Raw genomic sequence first — 18,932 nt, 5'->3', positions numbered from 1 at the left:
CCCTTTTCCTGTCTCAGGTCGTCTCATTCATGTCCCTGCTTTATGTTCAGGTCAGCTTCAGGTCACCAAATCCCTCTGCCATTTCTACAGCTCTGTGTCCCCCAACCCCGAGGCATGCATCACCTACCACGAGCACTGGCTGGCCCTGGCTCAGCAACTCAGGGACCGGGAGATGGAGGGGCAGCTGCTGGAGTCCCTCGGGCAGCTGTATCGGAACCTGAACACGGCCAGGTGAGTCTGGGCTTAGGGAAAAGCCCTAGAAACATCCTTTTTCCTTAAGGAGAAACAATATTCTTTCCTGCAGGTGTCAAGTCCAATGCCCATGGTATGTTTATAGCATCAAGGAAAAGAGCCTGGGCTTTGCAGCTTTAGTGCAAGCCCGGTATCATCATCACTTACTAGCTATGTGACTTTGGACCAGTTATTTCATTTCTCCAAGCTTCAACTTCCTCCTCAGTCCAAGAAGGATGATGATGGCATCCATGCTATAGTATTTTTGTGAGGAATAAGTGAGTTAATGCACACGGACCACTTGGAACAGTACTTGATACATAGAAAGGGCTCAGGAATGTTGCCTCGGTTACAGTTACTTGTGTTTCCATAACAACCCATCACCTGCCCATGGCTGAGGATGCCTAATGCAGAGAGGTGGCTGTTAGGAACCCTCAGGTCTCCCTCGCCTGAAGACAGCTGGTACTAGAGAAAGGACACAAAGGAAATACATTAACTGAAAGTGGGTGTGATTTTTCAAGGTAAAGCAAGTTGTTTGGGCCCTTCCCTTTAAAATTAAACTGGCAATTATAAAACTAAGTTTATTTTCACTTTTAGTTCAAAGTACTTGGGCTATCACTGCAACTATGCACCAAGTCTTGGAATAAACAACAAAAGAAGTGTTGACTATAGCTTAATTGTGTTGACAAAATTGTGTAATAGTACGATGAAACATCCTTTGTTTTATGGGTTGTTTTTTTCCCCAGCAATCTCTTAAAAAGCCTTATTTTTGCAAAAATATACCAAAACCTATTTTACCCAAAGGCTTCTTTTAACCCTTTGGTATTTAAAGTATTCTCAAGGCGTCCGCCCCCTCCTGCTGGTTTTCTCTTGCCTGTCTGCTCGCTGGTCTAATCTGCTTCATCCTCATTTGTCAGGGCCTGTGGCCTGCAGCTCTGCTCTCTAACAAGCCTTTAATTCACTCTATTAAATTCTACATGGTTTGCAAGATACTCAATTGCATTTTGCAACAGATTAGCCTTGTAGCATTGAATTCATAATTATGAATGACTTCTAAAATAGAGCAGAGATAATTGCTAGTGTTGCACAGAGAGAGGTGGCTGAGGAGAAGCTAATTAAATTATAATTTTGCTTTTCTAGGCTACATGGTAGGTAATCTGGTAACCTTAGGCATTTGGATAATCAGATCATAAATAATAAGATAAGGGTCTCTCTCTCTCTCTCTCTCTCTCTCTCTCTCTCTCTCTCTCTCCCCCTCCCCCCACCTACCCTCTCTTCCTGCCGTCACTCTGTCTTCTTCTCCCTCACCCTTTCCCTCTCTTATAAGAATCAGGAGTCCTGCAATCTCCCTTTATCTATGCCTTCAGTCCCAGGAAGGGTGTTTTTTTTTTTGTTTTTTTTTTTAATCTTTGTAGCATGTGAGGGGACAGGAGGCCTGGCCCCGTGCGTCCTTGATTCCATTAGGAGACCCTAGGAACTTGGATGATTCTGGAACAGATCAAGAAGTCAGGCTTGAATTAACCTTTGAGACAAAACAAGTCATGTTCATGGTGCGGCCGCATAGGAATGGGCTTCAGGAAAGTTGAATTTTATGGGACTGGAGCAAGGGTGGCAATATATATGTCAGGTTTATTGCCACCTCTCGCTGTGTACAAGTTCAGTGTAAGATTAGTCACTGCTCCCAGCCATCACCTACCCCACTGCCATCCTTTGCCCACCAGCCTCCCTCCCACCGCCAGTTGTCAGAAACCACAGTGATCTTAGGGGGAAGCCAGAGAGAAAGCCCTGGACACTGTCAGCACAGATGGAAGAGGTCTTATTTAAGCCAGTGCAAAGGGTCACTGTACTTCTTAGGCGGTGGGGTGACAGAGAGGAGGTGAGAAGTGGGGCTGCAGTTGGTCCAAGAAGCGACTGGAGGAAGACGGAAGCCAGGGCTGGGAGTCAGGAAGCAATCCTTCCAGGAGCTAATAAACGTGTCCTTAACCAAGTCATTTCTCCTCCTGGCTGCCCCATTGATGAGGTTAGCTTGAATGAGGTGCCTTCCACTTCTAGAATGTAAAGTCTAGGACCAGCCAGCTGTGCTATTCTGATCCTGGCAATAGCCCTTCCAGTACCAGAATTCCTGCTGCCTCCAAAGCATCTTGAGTTCTGGGGACAGATTCTTAAGGTCATGGGCTTTCTTAGAGGACCTTTTAGATCAGAGACCTAAGCTTTTGGGGTTTTGAAAACTCTGCGGTAGATTCAAAAGGTCTTGGTGTGGTGACCATGAGCTCCATGTGGGCAGACATGTCGAGCAGAGAAGTTGGCATTGAGAAACATACAATACATATTTGTGTGGTGGGTCAGCTGAGTAGTTAATTACAGTAGTCTCCCGTTATCCCCAGTTTTGCTTTCCGCAGTTTCAATGAACCATTATCAACTGTAGTCCTAATATGTTAAGTGGAAAAGTCCAGAAATGAGCTGCATGCTGTTCTGAGTAGCATGACATCTCTCTCTGTGCTCCTCCACCCTTTCTGGGACTTGAATCATACTTGTCCAGTGTGTCCACGCTGTACATGCTACCTGCCCACTAGTCACTTAGTAGTTCTCCTGGTTCTCAGATCGACTGTAGAAGTATCACAGTGCTTGTGCTCTAGTAATCCTTATTTTACTTCGTAATGGCCCCAAAGCGCAAAAGTAGTGATGCTGGCAATCTGGATATGCCCAAGAGAAGCCGTAAGTGTTTCTTGTAATTGAAAAGGTGAATATATATAGCACAGAACAGTGCATAAATAGGGATCAATACTATCCATAGTTTCAGGTATTCATTGGGGGTCTTGGAACGGGGGGACTATTGTAGTTATTTAGTGCAGTAGTCTACTAGGTCTAGCTCTTACATTTAAGTCAATCAGTCATTTTGGGTTCATTTTTTTATATGGTGTGAGGTAGGATCCAGTTTCATTCTTTTGCGTGAATATCCAGTTGTCCAAGTACCACTTGTTGAAAATTTATTTTTCCACATTGAATGTTTTGGGACCCTTGTTGACAATCAATTGACTATAATCATAAGTGTCTATTTCTGGACTCTCAGTTCTATTCTATTGATCAATATGTCTAGCCTATGCCAGACTATACCGTTGTGTTTATTATAGCTTTGTGGTAACTTTTAAATTGGGAAGTGAGTCCACCAAACATGTTTTTCAAGATTGTTTTTGGCTATTTGGGTCCCTTGCCTTTCCATATGAAATTTAGCACTTTTTCAGTTTCTGCAAAACAGCCAGCTGAGATTTTGATAGGGAGAATGTTGCATCTGTAGAACAATTTGGGTGGTATTGCCATCTTAACAACATCCTGTCTTCGATTTTATGAACATGGATGTCTTTCCATTTACTTAGATCTCCTTTAATTCCTTTCTAGTGTGTTGTAGTTTCTAGAATATACATCTTTCACTTCTTTTGTTAAATTGTATTCTGAAGTAGTTTTTGATGCTGCTATAAATGCAGTTGTCTTCTTAATTTCACTTTCAGATTGTTCATTGACGTTTATAGAAATACAGTAGATTTTTGCATGTTAATATTGTATCCTACAGCTGTTTATTAGTTCTAATAGTGTGTTCCTTATAATTTTCTATATATAAGATCATGTCACATGCATATATAGCTTTACTTCTTCCTTTCCTATTTAGGTGTCTTTTATTTCATTTTTTGTCTTATCACCTTAGAATCTTCAATACAATGTTTAATAAAGGTGGCGAGAGTAGAAATTCTTGTTGTGCACCTGATATTAAGAAGAAAGCTTTCAGATTTTCACCATTAAGTATAAAATTAACTATGAATGTTTCATAAATTCTCTTTATTAGGTTGAGGAATTTCCATTCTATTCTTAGTTCTTTGAATAGAACAATAATTTTTATTATTAAGAGTGTTAATTTTATTCAAATGCTTTTAATGCACCTATTGAACTTATCATGTGTTTTTTTCTTTTATTCTAGTAATAAGGGTATTGAGTTGATTAATTTTACTATGTGGAACTGATCTTGCCTTCCTGGGATAAATCCCACTTGGTCATGGAGCATAATCCTCTTTATATGCTGCTGGATTCAATTTCCTACTATAGGTGGAATATTTTTACATCTATATTCATAAGAGATATTGATCTGTATTTTTCTTTTCTTGTGATAATGTCATTGTCTGGTTTTGCTATTAGGGTAACACTGGCCTCAATGTGTGCTGGGAAATGTTTCCTCCACTTCTACTTTTTGAAAGAGTTTGTGAAAGATTAGAGTTAATTCTTCTTTAAATGTTTGGTAGAATTCACCAGTGAAGCCATCTGGCTTTGGGCTTTTCGTTGTAAGGAGTTGTTTTTTTTTTAATTAATTAATAATTTAATCTTGTTGGTTGTTATAGGTCTATTTAGATGATCTATTTAGATGTTTCTTCTTGAACAGTTTGATAGTTTTCATTTTAGGAATATGTCCATTTACCTAGATTGTTTAATATGTTGGAGTAGAACTGTTCATAGTATTCCCTTATAATCCTTTTTATTTCTGTAGTTATTTCTGGTAGTAGTAATGTCTCCACTTGAATTCCTAGCTTTTCTCTTACTTTTCTTGATTAGACTAACTAGAGATTTGACTCTTAAGTTTTTTTTAAAAAAAGAACCAATTATTTTTATTTTGTCAATTTTCTCTATTGTTTTTTTTATTCTCTATATTATTTATATCTGATTTAATGTTTATTATTTTCTTTCTCCTGCTTTTTTTGGGTTTACTTTGCTTTGCTTTTTCAAGTATCTTAAGGTGGAATGTTAGGTTACTGATTTGAGATCTTTATACTTTTTTAATATAAATATTTACAGCTATAAATTTCTCTCTGAGCACTGCTTTCATTCCACTCACTCCAGTTTTGGTATGTGGTATTTTTGTTTTCATTTATCTAAAAGTATTTTCTAATATCGCTATTTTTCTGGTTGTTACCTTGGGGATTATAATTAACATCTTCATTTATAATGATCTTATACATTTCCTGGACATGCACACAGTTTTGCACATTCAGATGGTCTTCTAGATTCCTGGGAATATGCTGGAGTTTTCAATGCCTTCTATGGGCAGCTCATTCCCCAACTTTTCCTTTTATTTGCTGTCTTTTTTTTCAGCTTCTTCTTTGCTCCAGATGTTTTCACCATCTCAGGCAGCAGCAGTGTGAAACAATTGCTGCTGATCCTTTTTGACAAACACCCCAGGGAAAGGGTTATCTGCACTGAGTGAGCTCTGAGTCAGGTTAAATAAAAACAAGCCCTGTGAGTGAAGGCTTGCAGGGAACTTCCAGACTTGTCAAATAGTGACAGTTCCCTGGGGATAGAGCATGGGGAATTCCAAACTCACTGTGTCCCCTCCAGTGGCTGCGAGAGGTTGCTGGTTTTCCCAGCTACTGTGATTGCCAAGTGTTTGGTTTTTGAGGCTGCCCCAGAGCTGCGGAGAGGAGATGCCTCTAGACCAGTGATGGGCAACCTTTTGAGCTTGGTGTGTCAAACTTCGCCAAAAAACTGAGCATAACTCGGGTAGTGTGTCACTTTGAGGAAAAAACATTATTTCGCAAATGTTTCATCTTCAGGAGCAGCAAATGTTTCATCCTCGGCATGTGGCCTCCTCAGAATTGAACCTGGGACCTTTCAGTGCTGACACGCGTGTCATAGGTTCGCCATCACTGCTAGACTCTAGATCAAGTTAAAAAGCAATGACACCCACTATTCTTAACACAATTCAGCCGTTTTCTTGAATAAACTCTCCTCAAATTGTTGTAAACCTTCGGTTAACTTCCAGAGTTCTGAAAAAAAAAATTTATTGTGACAATTTTTGCCTGTGTTCTCTTTGGTTTTTACGGGAGAGTGGATTTTTGGAGGTATTTCCTCCATTGTTCTGATCCAAATTAGGCTTTTTAAAATCCTAACATTCTATAATTCTAGAATTCTGGATTTTTATTTGTATAATTGGAAGGAAATAAACATTCACTTCTGCTTTACCTTCAATGAGTGATACTAAGAGGAAGACCATGAGGTACCATAAGTGACGGGAAACTGCAAATATAAGGTCATTATCCCTTTATACTAGTAGAATGCTCAGGTTATCAAGGAGAACGCGTTATGAGGCTGTGTTTATTTAGCATGTATAAATCACCCACTTCTGTAGAGCACTCAAGAAAAAGAGAGAACAAAGACCAGTTAACAGACATAGAAAAACAATCGTTTCCATGCACCCAGGGGTGATTACTGTAAGTTAGCACTAGGCTTCCTGGTGGCTGAGGTAAAAGGGGAAAGCCACATGTGGTTCACACTGCTTCATAAAAGACCAGAAGCAAATATATCTGTTGGAGCAAATTTTTTCTTGGCACTGATTTCTAGGGGGAATTTATTAAGTGAGTTTTGATGTAATGGACACTTGTTTTTTTCAACTGAACTTCCCTCAGGGATTTCCATTTCACAAAGCTCAGAGCCACCGCAGGCAAAGGCAAGCAGTGCTCAGAGGCGAGACGGCAGGCATCTGCAAGGCTAGGTCTGGAGAGGAAGGAAGGAACACCAACAGCGAAGGGTCAGGGAAGACCTCATGAAGCTCATAGCATGTGAGGATGCCCTTGAGGGAGAAGTAAGGTTTTGAAAGTGAAGAAGGGTAAAAGAATGGCATTTGGGGTGGAAGGAGTAGCAGTAGCAAGGGAAACGTGGGGAAGGTGGGGACACATTTGGATATTCCAGTGCAGTAGAAAGGTGGATGGACCATGGGTCAGTAATAACAATGATAACTAACATTTAAATATTTATCAAGTGCTTCCTCTGAGCACTCTCATTTTATTGTTACTAGTACCTTACAACAATCTTCCGAGGTAGTTTTAAAAGACAGTTTAATGTTCATCTGGACATGGGTACTAAGGGAGAGAGGGGCCTCTAGCCTGTCCCCCAGGAGGGGATGTGGATGGAGTTGGGGTGGGCATTTGCAGGGCTGGGCATGTGCCCAGTGAGCATCCATTGTGAAAGTGGTTGGGGTTAGGGTCCTCACACTCACAGAAAGCCTTTAGTGAGATGCACTGTTTACTGAGCAATGTGTAATCTCAGGGTACCCGTACGAGGTAGAAAGAGTTGTAGAAATTGCGAGCTAATGAAGCCTGGCTTGCAGCTATGATGATTCTGATAGAGTCAGTCTGAGGAAGTTCTGGGAGTCTGTGTTTTTAATAAGCTCCCTAGGGAATGCTGAATCCCATGGGCTGTGAATCGGGCTTTGAGGAATGTGGGTGTTAGAGGACAAGTTCAGGGCTGGGACTCAGAAGAAGGGAGTTCTGGCCTTGAGTCTTCCCATAACGTGCTGTGCATCCTTGTACAGTCACTTGCCATCTCTGGGCCTGTTTTCTCTATGAAATAAGGGGGTTGGACGAGGTCAACAAGTCTCAACCCAAGCTGGCAATGCAGTCAGTGTGGGAGAGCTTTGGCAGAGTGCTGCTGCCTGAGCCACACTCCCCGAGTATCAGGGTGCCATGGCGTGGAGCACAATGAGGTGGGTTCGCCTGTGTCTGTATGTTTGAAAAGCTTCCAGGATATTCCAATTGCTGCTGGAGTTGAGAACTACCATCTAGATGATGCCAGTGCTCCTTCTTGTTCTAGAATGTCAAATCTGCGCAACATTACATTAGCTGTGCCTCGTTTCCTCATTAATCCCTGTCATGAGGGATGAGTATCCTACATAAGACAGTTTTTTCCCCCCAGGTAATGAAAGAGCACTCCATTAAACCTGAACCTTTTAAAACTTCTACTCTTCTTTGAGCCTTCTTTTTAAAACATCTAAAGTTTTTGATGATTTAAAGTCACCACCATGGTCATTCATTTGTGCATTTATACAATAAGTAGGCCTGTGGCATCTACTGTGTGTTAAGTGCTTATGGAAAAAATGTTCAAGTGCAGTAGAAAGATGGATGGATGGTCATTAATAACAATGATAACTAACATTTAAATATTTATCAAGTGCTTACTCTGAGCATTCTTGTTTTATTATTACGTTTAAATCTTACAACAATCCTCTGAGGCAGGTACAGTTATATCCTCATATTACAGATGGGGAAAATAAGGCACAGAGAAGTCCTGTACTTTCTTACAGCTACTAGTTAAGGCAGAGCCGGGGTTCAAATCACACCCAGACCTTCCTGTGTGACCTGAAACAATGTTGTCCCCCTCCGCCCCCCTGAGAGCCTCAGTTTCTCCCTGTGCTAAGGGACTCTGAGGCCCTTTGGACCCTCCCGCCTTATGAGTCCATGTTCGCCCCTCAGGTCCCTAAGGAGGTCCCTCACCTGCATCAAGGAGAGCCTGCGGATCTTCATCGATCTGGGCGAGGAGGACAAGGCTGCCGAGGCCTGGCTCGGGGCTGGGCGCCTCTACTACCTCATGCAGGAGGACGAGCTGGTGGAGCTGTACTTGCAGGTGGGCCTCCTGCAGAGCTCATCTGCTGAATTGGGCCAACGGGGGAGGGGGCCGCACCCTCCAGGGGGTCCATCAGGAACTGGAGAGAGGTAATGGCCTCTCCTTGGAGGGGAAGTCTACACTGGGCTGCCCCCGGGACACAGGTGGGAACCAGGGCAGTCTGGCAGGCTGCATACAGGTGGCAAAGGGCCAGTCCCGAGTCCATATACACATGGAAGCTCCCAAAGAACGTGGTGGGAGACTCCCTCACCTGAATGCCAAGCACGTCCATCCTTACAGAGCTTGACACACACCTGGCCTTCAGGGTTGTGCTGCAATATGAGGCGAGGCTGATGTGTGTGGAGTGTTAACATTATTGTTCTCAAACCGTGTGGCCTTGGGCTGGCTACATGAGCTCTCTAGGCTTCAGTTTCTTCATGGGTGAACCCAATCTCTAGTAAGGATTAGGTATATCACTTGTATAGTAAATGCATATGCATAGTAAGCAGTACTAAGTCTTGGGGCTTAATAAGTGATATTTAATTATTATTACTATTATCTGCAAATACTGATATCATGCTGGTATATAAGATTTGTTCAATCAAAAATATGCTCATTATCTTTGCTTCCTTCCCATTTCTTATTTTCTTCCTTTTTATTCCCCCTTACTCCATTGGTTAAACTCACAGAAACTCACTCGCACTGAGACTGAAGGTTGTGTAACAGTGATTGAATGCACAGGAGACTTCGGTAAACACACCACAGGCATGATGTAGACTAACCCTCATTACAAATGCAGCAGGAGTTTCTATTGAAATTCCCATTTTACAGATGAGGCTCAATGAGGCCGAGTAACTTGCTCAAGATGATACATGTAGTAAGTGGTGGAAGTGGCCCCTGGCTGTGTGAAGTAAAGCTTTCACTCTCAGACTCCATTCTGCTTTCGCATTTTAGAGCTGGAAGGGTTTTCAGAGCAGATAATTCAGTCTTGCCTCTCACTGTTCGGGAGACGGAGGCCCAGAGGAAGCTGTTCGGGGTGGCAGCGGAGCCTCTGACTCCAGGATTCCATCTCACCGCCCCCTCTCTGTGTCGCTGCATGTGCGGTAACAGTAACTGTGGGGTCTTTCCCCAGCGAGAACTGGTCCCAGGCCCACCCAACCCCAGCCTGCCATCTACCTTGGCCTTCTGCAGGTCATTGCCACGGAAGTGAATCCTCTCTGTCTGGGCTGAGCTCCCGCAGCTGTGCTGTTGTGCGTTCTTCACTCGTCACCTTCCATGCCACGTTCTATTTCGATGCAACATTGACTAGCCTGTTAGCGAGAAGGAGGCCATGGAGGCTAGGAGAAGGGTATTGGGCTGGGAGACACTAGCATTTGTTTGCCACTAACCACTGACGTGAATGTGGAGAGGTTTCTTAATATTTCTGAGCCTCAGTTTCTCCATCTGGAAAGTGCAGGTGTTGGATGAAATCACTGCTTCCCAAAGACCAGTCATTCATACAAAAAGTTCACGGTTTTGCCGTATCCGTGTACTATTTATATCACTATATACTTACTTTTTTCTGATTTAACTTCAAGTTAAATGACTTAGCGTTGTACACTAAACAATGCTATCTGAAATCACAGGTTTTAATGTATTGTTAGTCTTTTTTTCTTAAAACACATTAAAATAAATACTTGTAGATTAAAACATAAAATGTTATGTGTACTGCTGAAAATTATTCTAGGGCCATACAATGTAATCTCTCCTACAATGAGAGGGAAATGCTGTGCTAGAGAATCTCAAAGTCTTCCAGCAGCTCTGAGTGTGGAGGACAGTGTGGGGTTCCGGGGGCACCGCAGAGGGTTAAGCTAGGTGGCCAGGCTCTCACTCCTGCCAGTCCTGTGGACGCTTGAAGTCCTTCTCTCTGTCTGTGACAGTTGTCTCTGTCCCACCCAGGCAGCCATCCAGAAAGCGCTGAAGCCGGAAGAGCCCTCCCTGGCCCTCAAGCTCTATGAAGAAGCAGGTGATGTTTTCTTCAATGGGACCCGCCACAGGCATCGAGCGGTGGAATATTACCGGGTAAGTCCCAGGCCGCACGGTGTGCCCGCCAGGCCCGGGCACAAACCTGGGAGAGGCATATAGACTTCAGCCTGGACCTGCCTTCCCCTCTTTTGCTGATATTTCTTTTCCTTCTCTTTGTTGATGTAAAAAACATCCAAGTCTGGAGAGAATTTTTATGAGTTTCTTGAGCCAAACTGATAACAATTCCTGGGAAGCAAAATCTCAACAGATTGAGAAAATGCTCCAAAAAAAAAAAAAAAAAAGGCAGTTTTGAGCTTATTTTATACATTAGAATCAAAGGAGGAGGCGTAAAGGAATACATGAAATCAGTTGATGGGAGATTAAGGGGACAGGAGAAGGCAAAGCAGGGAAATCTCTGGGATTGGATAAAAAGTAAAACAGAGAGACACATGTTTCTTTTACATTGGTGGGTACAGGATAGTTAATATTTGCAGCACATGAGATGGTATTGGGGGAACAAGATAACAATGAGGAGTTCTGTGGTCTTCTAGTTTTTAGATTGTCTGGAAAAGGAGATTACCCTGACATTTCAAAGGTATGTTATCCTAGATGCAAAAAGACAATAGACAGACTCACTTAAGGTTAAGATTGACCTTTGCCAAGGAAGCTACAGGCCTAGGATGTGACTACCGCTATGACCCACTTTTAGTGAGCAATTTTTATGTTCAGACCATCCATGTGGTTACTTTTCGTCTCTGAGTTTGTAGGGCCCACCATGCAGGCCTCCCCTGAGTGTGTAGGATCTGTGGCCCCTTTTGCTCCACACCTTGCTCATCCAGTGCCCACATACTTTCGCTCTCTTCAATCTGGCAGGCTCTCAAAGAAGGAGCTGATGAACTCTGTCCTTCTCAGGCTTGGAGAACAGGCCATAATAATTACATCTCTCAGGTGCCTGGTGCTTCACAGTGTGTAGCACACTTATCTGTTTACCAGAATGCTCCCAGGAACCCCTGGAGGCAGGTGGGAGATGGCTGGCCCATGGAGGAACACATCTGATTTACTATGTTTTTATCAAGTATAACACCAGCTCATCAAACCCACGATTTCACAGACATCGCTGCAAAGAATGAGACAATATAATAAAAGGGAGTTGATTTAATAAATAATACTAATAAATGTCTAGATGTTAAGCAGATATGTCAAAAATCATAATTTTTATCACTGACTGAAGTTGTAAACATTATCTTCTTTGATCCTAAAATCTCACTTCTTCAGATATTAATTCATTGGCTTGTTCAGTTGATTAATCACTCATCAGACATGTGTGAGTCACCCACTATGTGCCCGGCACTGAACAAGGAACGTGACCCTGACTATTGAAGGGCTCATTGTCATATGCATTTTTATAGATGAGAAAACTAAGGCTCAGAGAGATGACGTGACCTGCCTAACATTCTGTCATAATAAAAATAATAGAAATGACCATTGGTTGGGCACTCTCATCCTACACACATATGTACCTTGTAGATTAGCGCTGTGGGTGCTGAGGGAGCACATGGCTGGGAGGTAACTTTCCTGCTCTCCGTTTTCCCAAACTTAGGAGGCCCGGTGACCTCTAGTCCTTCCACCTCTAAGAGCAACCAAGAGCCAGGACCGAGAGAGTGAGCTGAGAAAACCCATGCGTGGACGACCAAGTCCCTTAGCTTTAGTCGCTACCATCCCCCAACCCAGCAACGTGAGCCTCCTGGAGTATGGTGCACATGGGTCATTCTTGGGAGACTGAGATTCCTATGCCTCTCTTCGCAGGCAGGGGCCGTCCCTTTAGCGAGGAGGATGAAGGCCGTGAGAACCGAGCTCCGGATTTTCAACAAGCTGACTGAGCTGCAGATCAGCCTGGAAGGCTACGACAAGGCTCTGGAGTTTGCTACCCTGGCAGCCAGGCTCAGCACAGTCACAGGTAGGTGGTTCTGCACTGAATGGGCGGGGCAGATCCCCCCCCCCCCCCCCAAGGGGGTGCAAGAAGGTGGCCACAGCACAGGCTCTGGAGTCAGACTGCATGGGTTCATGTTCTAGATCCAATTTAGCTAAGCGAGTGGCTGGAGTCTCAGGATTAAAAGTAGCACCCACCTCATACAGTTGTTGTGAAGACCAATGATTGTCCACGTAAACCTTCAGCACGTCCTCGATTAAGTGTGACCTGTGTGGCTCTAATTCTTAGATTATCATGGGTGTTATTTCCCAGCACAGGGCAAATGGTATTTTATTCTATGCCTGGGCATTGCCTTGCAGCAAAGAAACTGTGCCCTAAATGTTTAATTGGTTGATTCTGAGTCAAATGCATATTTTTCTCCAAAGAATTGAAATGTCAATGAAGGTCAGAATTCCATTAACTTAACTCACCCTGTACCCCAAATAGTAGAAATTTACCACAAAAGTTATTGGGAAACAATCTAAGTCACTAAAACAGAAAGAAGGGAGACTAAAAAAAAGATTTTTTGAAAAAAACCCACATTTGGAATGCTGGTGCCTGAGGGAAAGCAGGTTTGGTTAGAGGCGATTAGATGTGGAGGCAAGTGCAGTCTTCCCTGAGGATGCCAGAGGAGACTTCTGGGCATGCTCAAGGGCATGGGATGTTGATGCTACTGGACATTATTGTGTCTAATTGCACTTCAGAGCTCGCTCTCTCCTCCTCCTATCTTTTTCTTTATGCAAAAAACCCCTGAGCTGCTGTCTGCTGATCTCAGGAGAGGCCTCGGGGGCGCCAGGCAGTGCCTCTGGGCGCACTCTTTATCCTCCCCTGGGCAGAGCCGAAGGGAGACTGTTTTCCACCCTTTTATGCTTCCCTGTGGCTGCATTTGTCCCTATCAGAATTATCTCTCCCTTGGACTTTCTATTATAATTTGGGCTTTTTGGCTCTTTAAATCTTAAAAGTGATGTTTTTAGATTGCATCGAACAGCCACCTTGCAAATATGCCACTCCACCTCCTCCCCCCTGCTCCCCAAACCACCCATTGGAAGCCTTTGTTCTCTTTAAAAGGCCACTTTGTTATTGAAACAACAAACCCACCCAAAACCAAAACAACAAGATCTAGGCTCCCTAGAGCGGAGGCTCCATAGTGTGGGTTACTGGAGAGCAGGCCTCGGTGGCTTCCCGAGCTGGTGAGGGACAGTGCTGACCCTGACCGCTGCTGTTGCAGCCCAGAGCCCTCAGGACAGCCCGTGTGCGGAGCTGACAAGTGTTATCTCATTGTAAAGAATCCGTAGCTGTTTCAGCAAGCTCATCTTGTCACCACGCCCCGCACAGGAATTTGGAAATAATTATTTCCCAGAATCTCAAGAAGGTGACACCTGTGATAAGGAGAATGTTTCCTTCAGGAATCATTCCAGAAAATCTTGACCATTGCACTCTCAGACAGCTCTGTGTCTTCTTTTGTAGCACTTACCCCGGGTGTAATTTTACTTTTGTTTGTGAGATTATTTACGGAATGTTGGTGTCCTATGAGACAGTAGCCCTCGTGAGGGCAGGGGCCTGTTCTGCTTTGTTCCTCATGTCCCGAGCACAGTCCCTGACCCCTAGCGGACCTCCACAGACTTGTGCAGAGTGAACGAGGGGACGAGTGATGGGAAGCGCTGGCTGCCGGGGTCTTGCTCAGTCTTCCGATTCCTAGGAGATCAGAAGCAGGAGCTGGTGGCCTTCCACCGTCTGGCCACGGTGTACTACTCCCTGCACATGTACGAGATGGCCGAGGACTGCTACCTGAAGACTCTGTCCCTCTGTCCGGCGTGGCTGCAGAGCCCCAAGGAGGCCTTGTACTATGCAAAGGTATATTGTCGCCTGGGCCGACTCACGTTCTACCAGCTGAAGGTAAGAGTCGGGCTTCTAAGATCAGGTGAGAGCTGCCATTCAGCCATGTTCTTCCCGGACCCTGAGCCTTCAGGGTAGAGCTGAGATGGCCCCGAGGGGGAGTCCAGTCTCAAAGGGTGGGGACCAATGCTCCTTCGCCCCCATGGAGAGCTCATAGGTGCCTCCCGTCTCTGAGCGCAGATGATAGCTCCTCTTTCTCCTTGCTCTGCTCGGATTCCTGTGACCACTTTATCTATCAGGCACGATGGACACGTTGCCTGGTTCGAGAGCCTGTGAAAATATAAGAGACCCAAAGCAAAAGCTCCAAAAGAAAAAGAAAAATTAATGCTTACCTGTATGTCTACAAGATGTTATAGGTTAACTAGTCCATTGCAACTCACTTATAAAGTTATGTAAACTACATTTTAGGAGAAATCTGGGTACAGGCTAATATGTTTGAGACAATGAGGAGTGGGGTCTTCGAATGCCAGCATGCCTAGGCTTGTAGAAGGTCCTGATTCTCCTGTTGGCTCTGCTGGAGTTGAACCCAGGGCTTGCTTTCCCCGCCTCTTCCAGAACTGTGGGGGTGATCTGAAACTCTGTTCCACTTCTGGCTCAAATCTTGTCCCCAGTCATTGGCTTCCCTTTGCCAGAGGTCCAGTCTGCTCCAGCATAAGTCTTAATCTCTTAATAAGGTGGCTTCCGAGTCGCCTGTGTTTGGTCCCAGGGGATCCTCAGGGCAACTCTGCTGTCCTTTTCTTCTTTGCCAGATGGTTTCTGGCCTGAGTTGATTATTGAGTTATGAGGGTTGATGGGAACCAGACATCCCTTGTTGAATCTCACCCGAAGCAGATCTGCGCCTCATCCCCACTCTATAGGGAGGGAGGCCTGGGCAGTGGAGGCCCCCAGCCATCGTGCCTCTGCCCACAGCTCCCAGCAAGTGGCTCAGAGACAAAGTGCATGATGGGATTGTATCAACTAAAGACTCTACAGCTGCCAGGGGAAGAACTCAACTCCAACTTGATTAACACGTTAAGCGCCCAGCCTGTTTTGTCTTCTGGACAGAAAGTATAGTGTCACCTACCGGTGACTGACTGGGCGCTTAATGTGTTAAGCAAAAGAGGCAATTTGTTGGCTTAAATAACGGGGAAGTTCAGGAATGAATTCAGTTTCCCATCATGCATTCCCTGTCTCTCTCTATCTGTTGGCTCTGTATGCTTCTCCTTCCCCATGTTTCTTAGTCCCCACTCCCCCCCTACCCCCCATTGGCAGGCCCAAGCCCATATCTAAAAGGGTAAGGGACCATTTTCTCTGCTAGGTCACACTGGAAGGCCTTGGGGAGGGACTGGGATAGGTCAGCCTGAGTCATTTATACCTTCCTGAAGCACTGTGCCAAGGGGATGCTGCTTCGTGATTGGCTGACCCTGGTTAAGGTGCCACCCCTGTGCCTGGGGAGGAGGGGAGGAGCTCCCCCAGGAACCAGGAGAAGGATGAAGGTATGTGGGGCAGACACAGCTAGGGCTCCCAGCGCCACCTCCCAGCCTCTCCTGGAAATGCTGCTAATGCTGTCTCTTCTTTGCCCTGTGCCCTGGGGTTAGGATGCCCACGATGCCACTGAGTACTTGTGGCTGGCCCTGGCGGCAGCGGCCCTGCTGGGTGACGAGGAGCTGCAGGACACCATCAGGAGCAGGCTGGACAGCATCTGCCAGAGTCCCCTGTGGCTCAGCAGCCCTTCCGGGCGCTCCGCAGAGAGGGCGCGGTGGCTGAGTGGCGGGGGCCTGGCCCTCTGAGGAGAGCTGGCCCAGCTCTGACCAGTTGCCATGCCAGAAGTGCCTCCCTGCCTTAGGCTCCTGGACACTAATTGGAGGGTCTAAGTCATCACCTGGCCCAGCCCCTCATTTTACAGGGAGAAGAGGGGCTCATTCTGGGCTGGCCTCACAGCGGTGGGAGATGGAGCCGGGAGAGAAGTCTGGGCTGTGGGTCCGGCGCCTTCCCAGTTGACGGAGGCCGTTCCACACAGCTGGCCTCGGAAATGCACTTTGTTGACACACGATTCTCCTGGAGAAAATAAGAAACCGTGCCCGTGGGAAGCCTCGCTCCTTCCCCTGGGAAATCAGGAACTGGCCGGGAGGAGGCAAGCGATTGGACTTGGCTGCCTCACTGACTTTGCTCAGGGAAAGACCCCTCCCCTTGCCCGTGGAGGGGCCTGGGGACCGGCAGGTGGGAATGACCATGCTCTTAGCCCAAAAGACGCAGCCTCAGAATGGCCCCTGGAAGGCACAGGGTGAGGTCAAAGGCAGGTTCACTGTCTCCATTCTGCCCCGAGGCTCTGCCCCCCCACAACCCCCGGGAACCAGAGGAAGCTTCCCAAGGGCCAGGATGTAAAAGTCGAGCCCTAAGAAAGCTATGACGTAGATGACATGTAAATAGTGTATATTATTAAATATTGCCCATTTGCATTTGCACAGACATTTGTCTCCTTTGTCATAGGGAGAGGGGGGAGGGGAGACCTGAAGGCTGGGTGTCATGATTTCAGGGCAGCTCCCTGACAAAGCATCTCTATTAGTATCTGTCGCCGCATGGTGACACGTGCAGTGGCTGGGAGCATCATTATCTCAGTTTCTGTAAGAGGGCAGGATCCAAGTGTGACCTGGCTCAGGGTGGCTCCCAAGGCTACGGTCCAGGTGTCGGCCATGGCTGCAGTCTCCTCAGGCTCAGCGAGGGAAGAATCCACTTTCAAACCCACTCACGTCATGCTGGCTGGAGGCAGAGCCTTGCTCGCTGTTGGCCAGGGCGGCCCAAGCTCCTGGCTTCATCAGTGAGTGAGCGAGAAGGGGAAGTCACAGGCTTCGCACAACCTAACCTCAGAAGCAACATCCACTTATTTTTGCCTTTTCTCTTCTTAGAAGTGAGTCACTAGGTCCAGCCCACACGAAAAGGGAGGGTGTGCATCCCGGGAGGCGGGCATTGCTGGGGGCCATTCAGGAGCTGCCTGCCCCCATAGTGCTGATCCAGTAGGTCAGGGAGACACACAGGAACGTGCATTTTAATGAGCAACTCCAGTGACCCTGACGCAGGTGGTTCACCCTCGCCCTCAACGGTGGGAACACACAAGAAGACCCAGCCCTGGGCTCCCCACCTGATGCCCAGCAGCTTCGATTTTGCTGCCAGACCCTCTGCCCTTAATTTCTAGCTTCCTGGGCCAACCATATGGCTGGTGGTGTGTTGGGATGGGAAGCGGGTGGTGAATTGAATCAGCGTTGCATCCTTTAGTCAGCAAGCTTGCCTACACGCCATACCTCTCATTTTCTCTTAGGAGCGTGCTTGGTTGTCAAAACACTCTCCACAGAATGTTCTTCTCCAGGAAGGAAATGAAGTGGCCTTCATCCACTACCATGTAAAATAGATGTGGTTTTGTTCCCATCACAAACCATAAAATCCCGAGCGGGGAGGGAAGCTGTGGAGGAGGCTAGCCTCCCACGCAGAGACCTTTCAGCAACATTCCTGGGAGCTGACCAGGGGCGTGTGCGTCCCAGAGCCGCTGTGCATCTGACAGGTGAAGAAGGCTTGCTTGGCCCTCGAACAGGTGCCGTGACCATTCGCTATCTGACTCAGGTTACAGACCCTCGCCCCTTCCCACCGACCCGTCACTCCTGGACAGATGCCAGTTTCTGTCGCTCTGACAGTGTGATTCCCGTAACTGCAGCAGGCCTCTGGGATTGGCTGGTGGTCATACAGAGGGATGTGACGGTACTTAATATTATTTCAACGTTGTGTGAGGATTTTACTTTTCCCGAGCCACCACATTTTACCTTTGGCTCACAGTGGGCTTATGATCAATTGAAACATCACACATGACCGTCTGCTTGACCAGATCTTTCTCAATTGCTACATATGAAATTTATATATACATATATATATACATATATACATACATATATATATATATATATACACACATACACACGTATATATATATTTAAGTGATATAAACTGAGTGGCCAGATTATTATGACCTCTGAATGCATAATAATCTGGCCATTCAGTGTATATCCTATATAATAAAAGGCTAATATGCAGATTATCCCCTCCACCAGGAGTTCGACCAGCAGGCAGGCCAGCCAACCGCCCATGTCCCCTCCCCCTGGCCAGGCTGGCCAGACCCCGCCCATGCACGAATTCATGCACCAGGTCTCTAATACACACACACACACACACACACACACACACACACACACACTGAGTGGCCAGATTATTATGCATTCAGAGATCATAATAATCTGGCCACTCAGTGTATATATATTTAAGTGAAGGCCATTAGATCTACCCATTTTACATTTCATTGGGAATTTTGGTTAAAATTTTTTGATTCTGTGCACTTTGGTTCACCTGTACATCTGCTAAGTCTGCTTCTAACCAGCTCAGCTATAAACATGTC

General features: G+C 45.8%; 1 protein-coding gene across 3 annotated transcripts in view; it reads left to right on the top strand.

The window, feature by feature from the left end:
- The window catches only part of SH3TC2 (SH3 domain and tetratricopeptide repeats 2), a 49,422-nt gene extending 32,451 nt beyond the window's left edge, over positions 1–16,971 (top strand). Inside the window, exons 12-17 of one of the 3 annotated variants that reach the window (XM_079772460.1) lie at positions 51–231; positions 8,517–8,667; positions 10,585–10,707; positions 12,457–12,607; positions 14,319–14,515; positions 16,093–16,971. In XM_079772460.1, the coding sequence (XP_079628586.1) occupies positions 51–231; positions 8,517–8,667; positions 10,585–10,707; positions 12,457–12,607; positions 14,319–14,515; positions 16,093–16,284 (995 nt within the window). In that variant the 3' untranslated portion in view covers positions 16,285–16,971. Of the gene's footprint in view, positions 1–50; positions 232–8,516; positions 8,668–10,565; positions 10,708–12,456; positions 12,608–14,318; positions 14,516–16,092 lie in introns of those variants that run through there. The other 2 variants (XM_079772461.1, XR_013813584.1) reach the window with 2 other exon arrangements.
- Positions 16,972–18,932: the final 1,961 nt, after the last annotated feature.

The sequence above is a fragment of the Cnephaeus nilssonii genome (assembly GCF_951640355.1).
Source record: "Cnephaeus nilssonii genome assembly, chromosome: 5".
NCBI classification, from domain to species: Eukaryota; Metazoa; Chordata; class Mammalia; order Chiroptera; family Vespertilionidae; genus Cnephaeus; species Cnephaeus nilssonii.
This window is presented reverse-complemented; position numbering and strand designations above follow the sequence as displayed.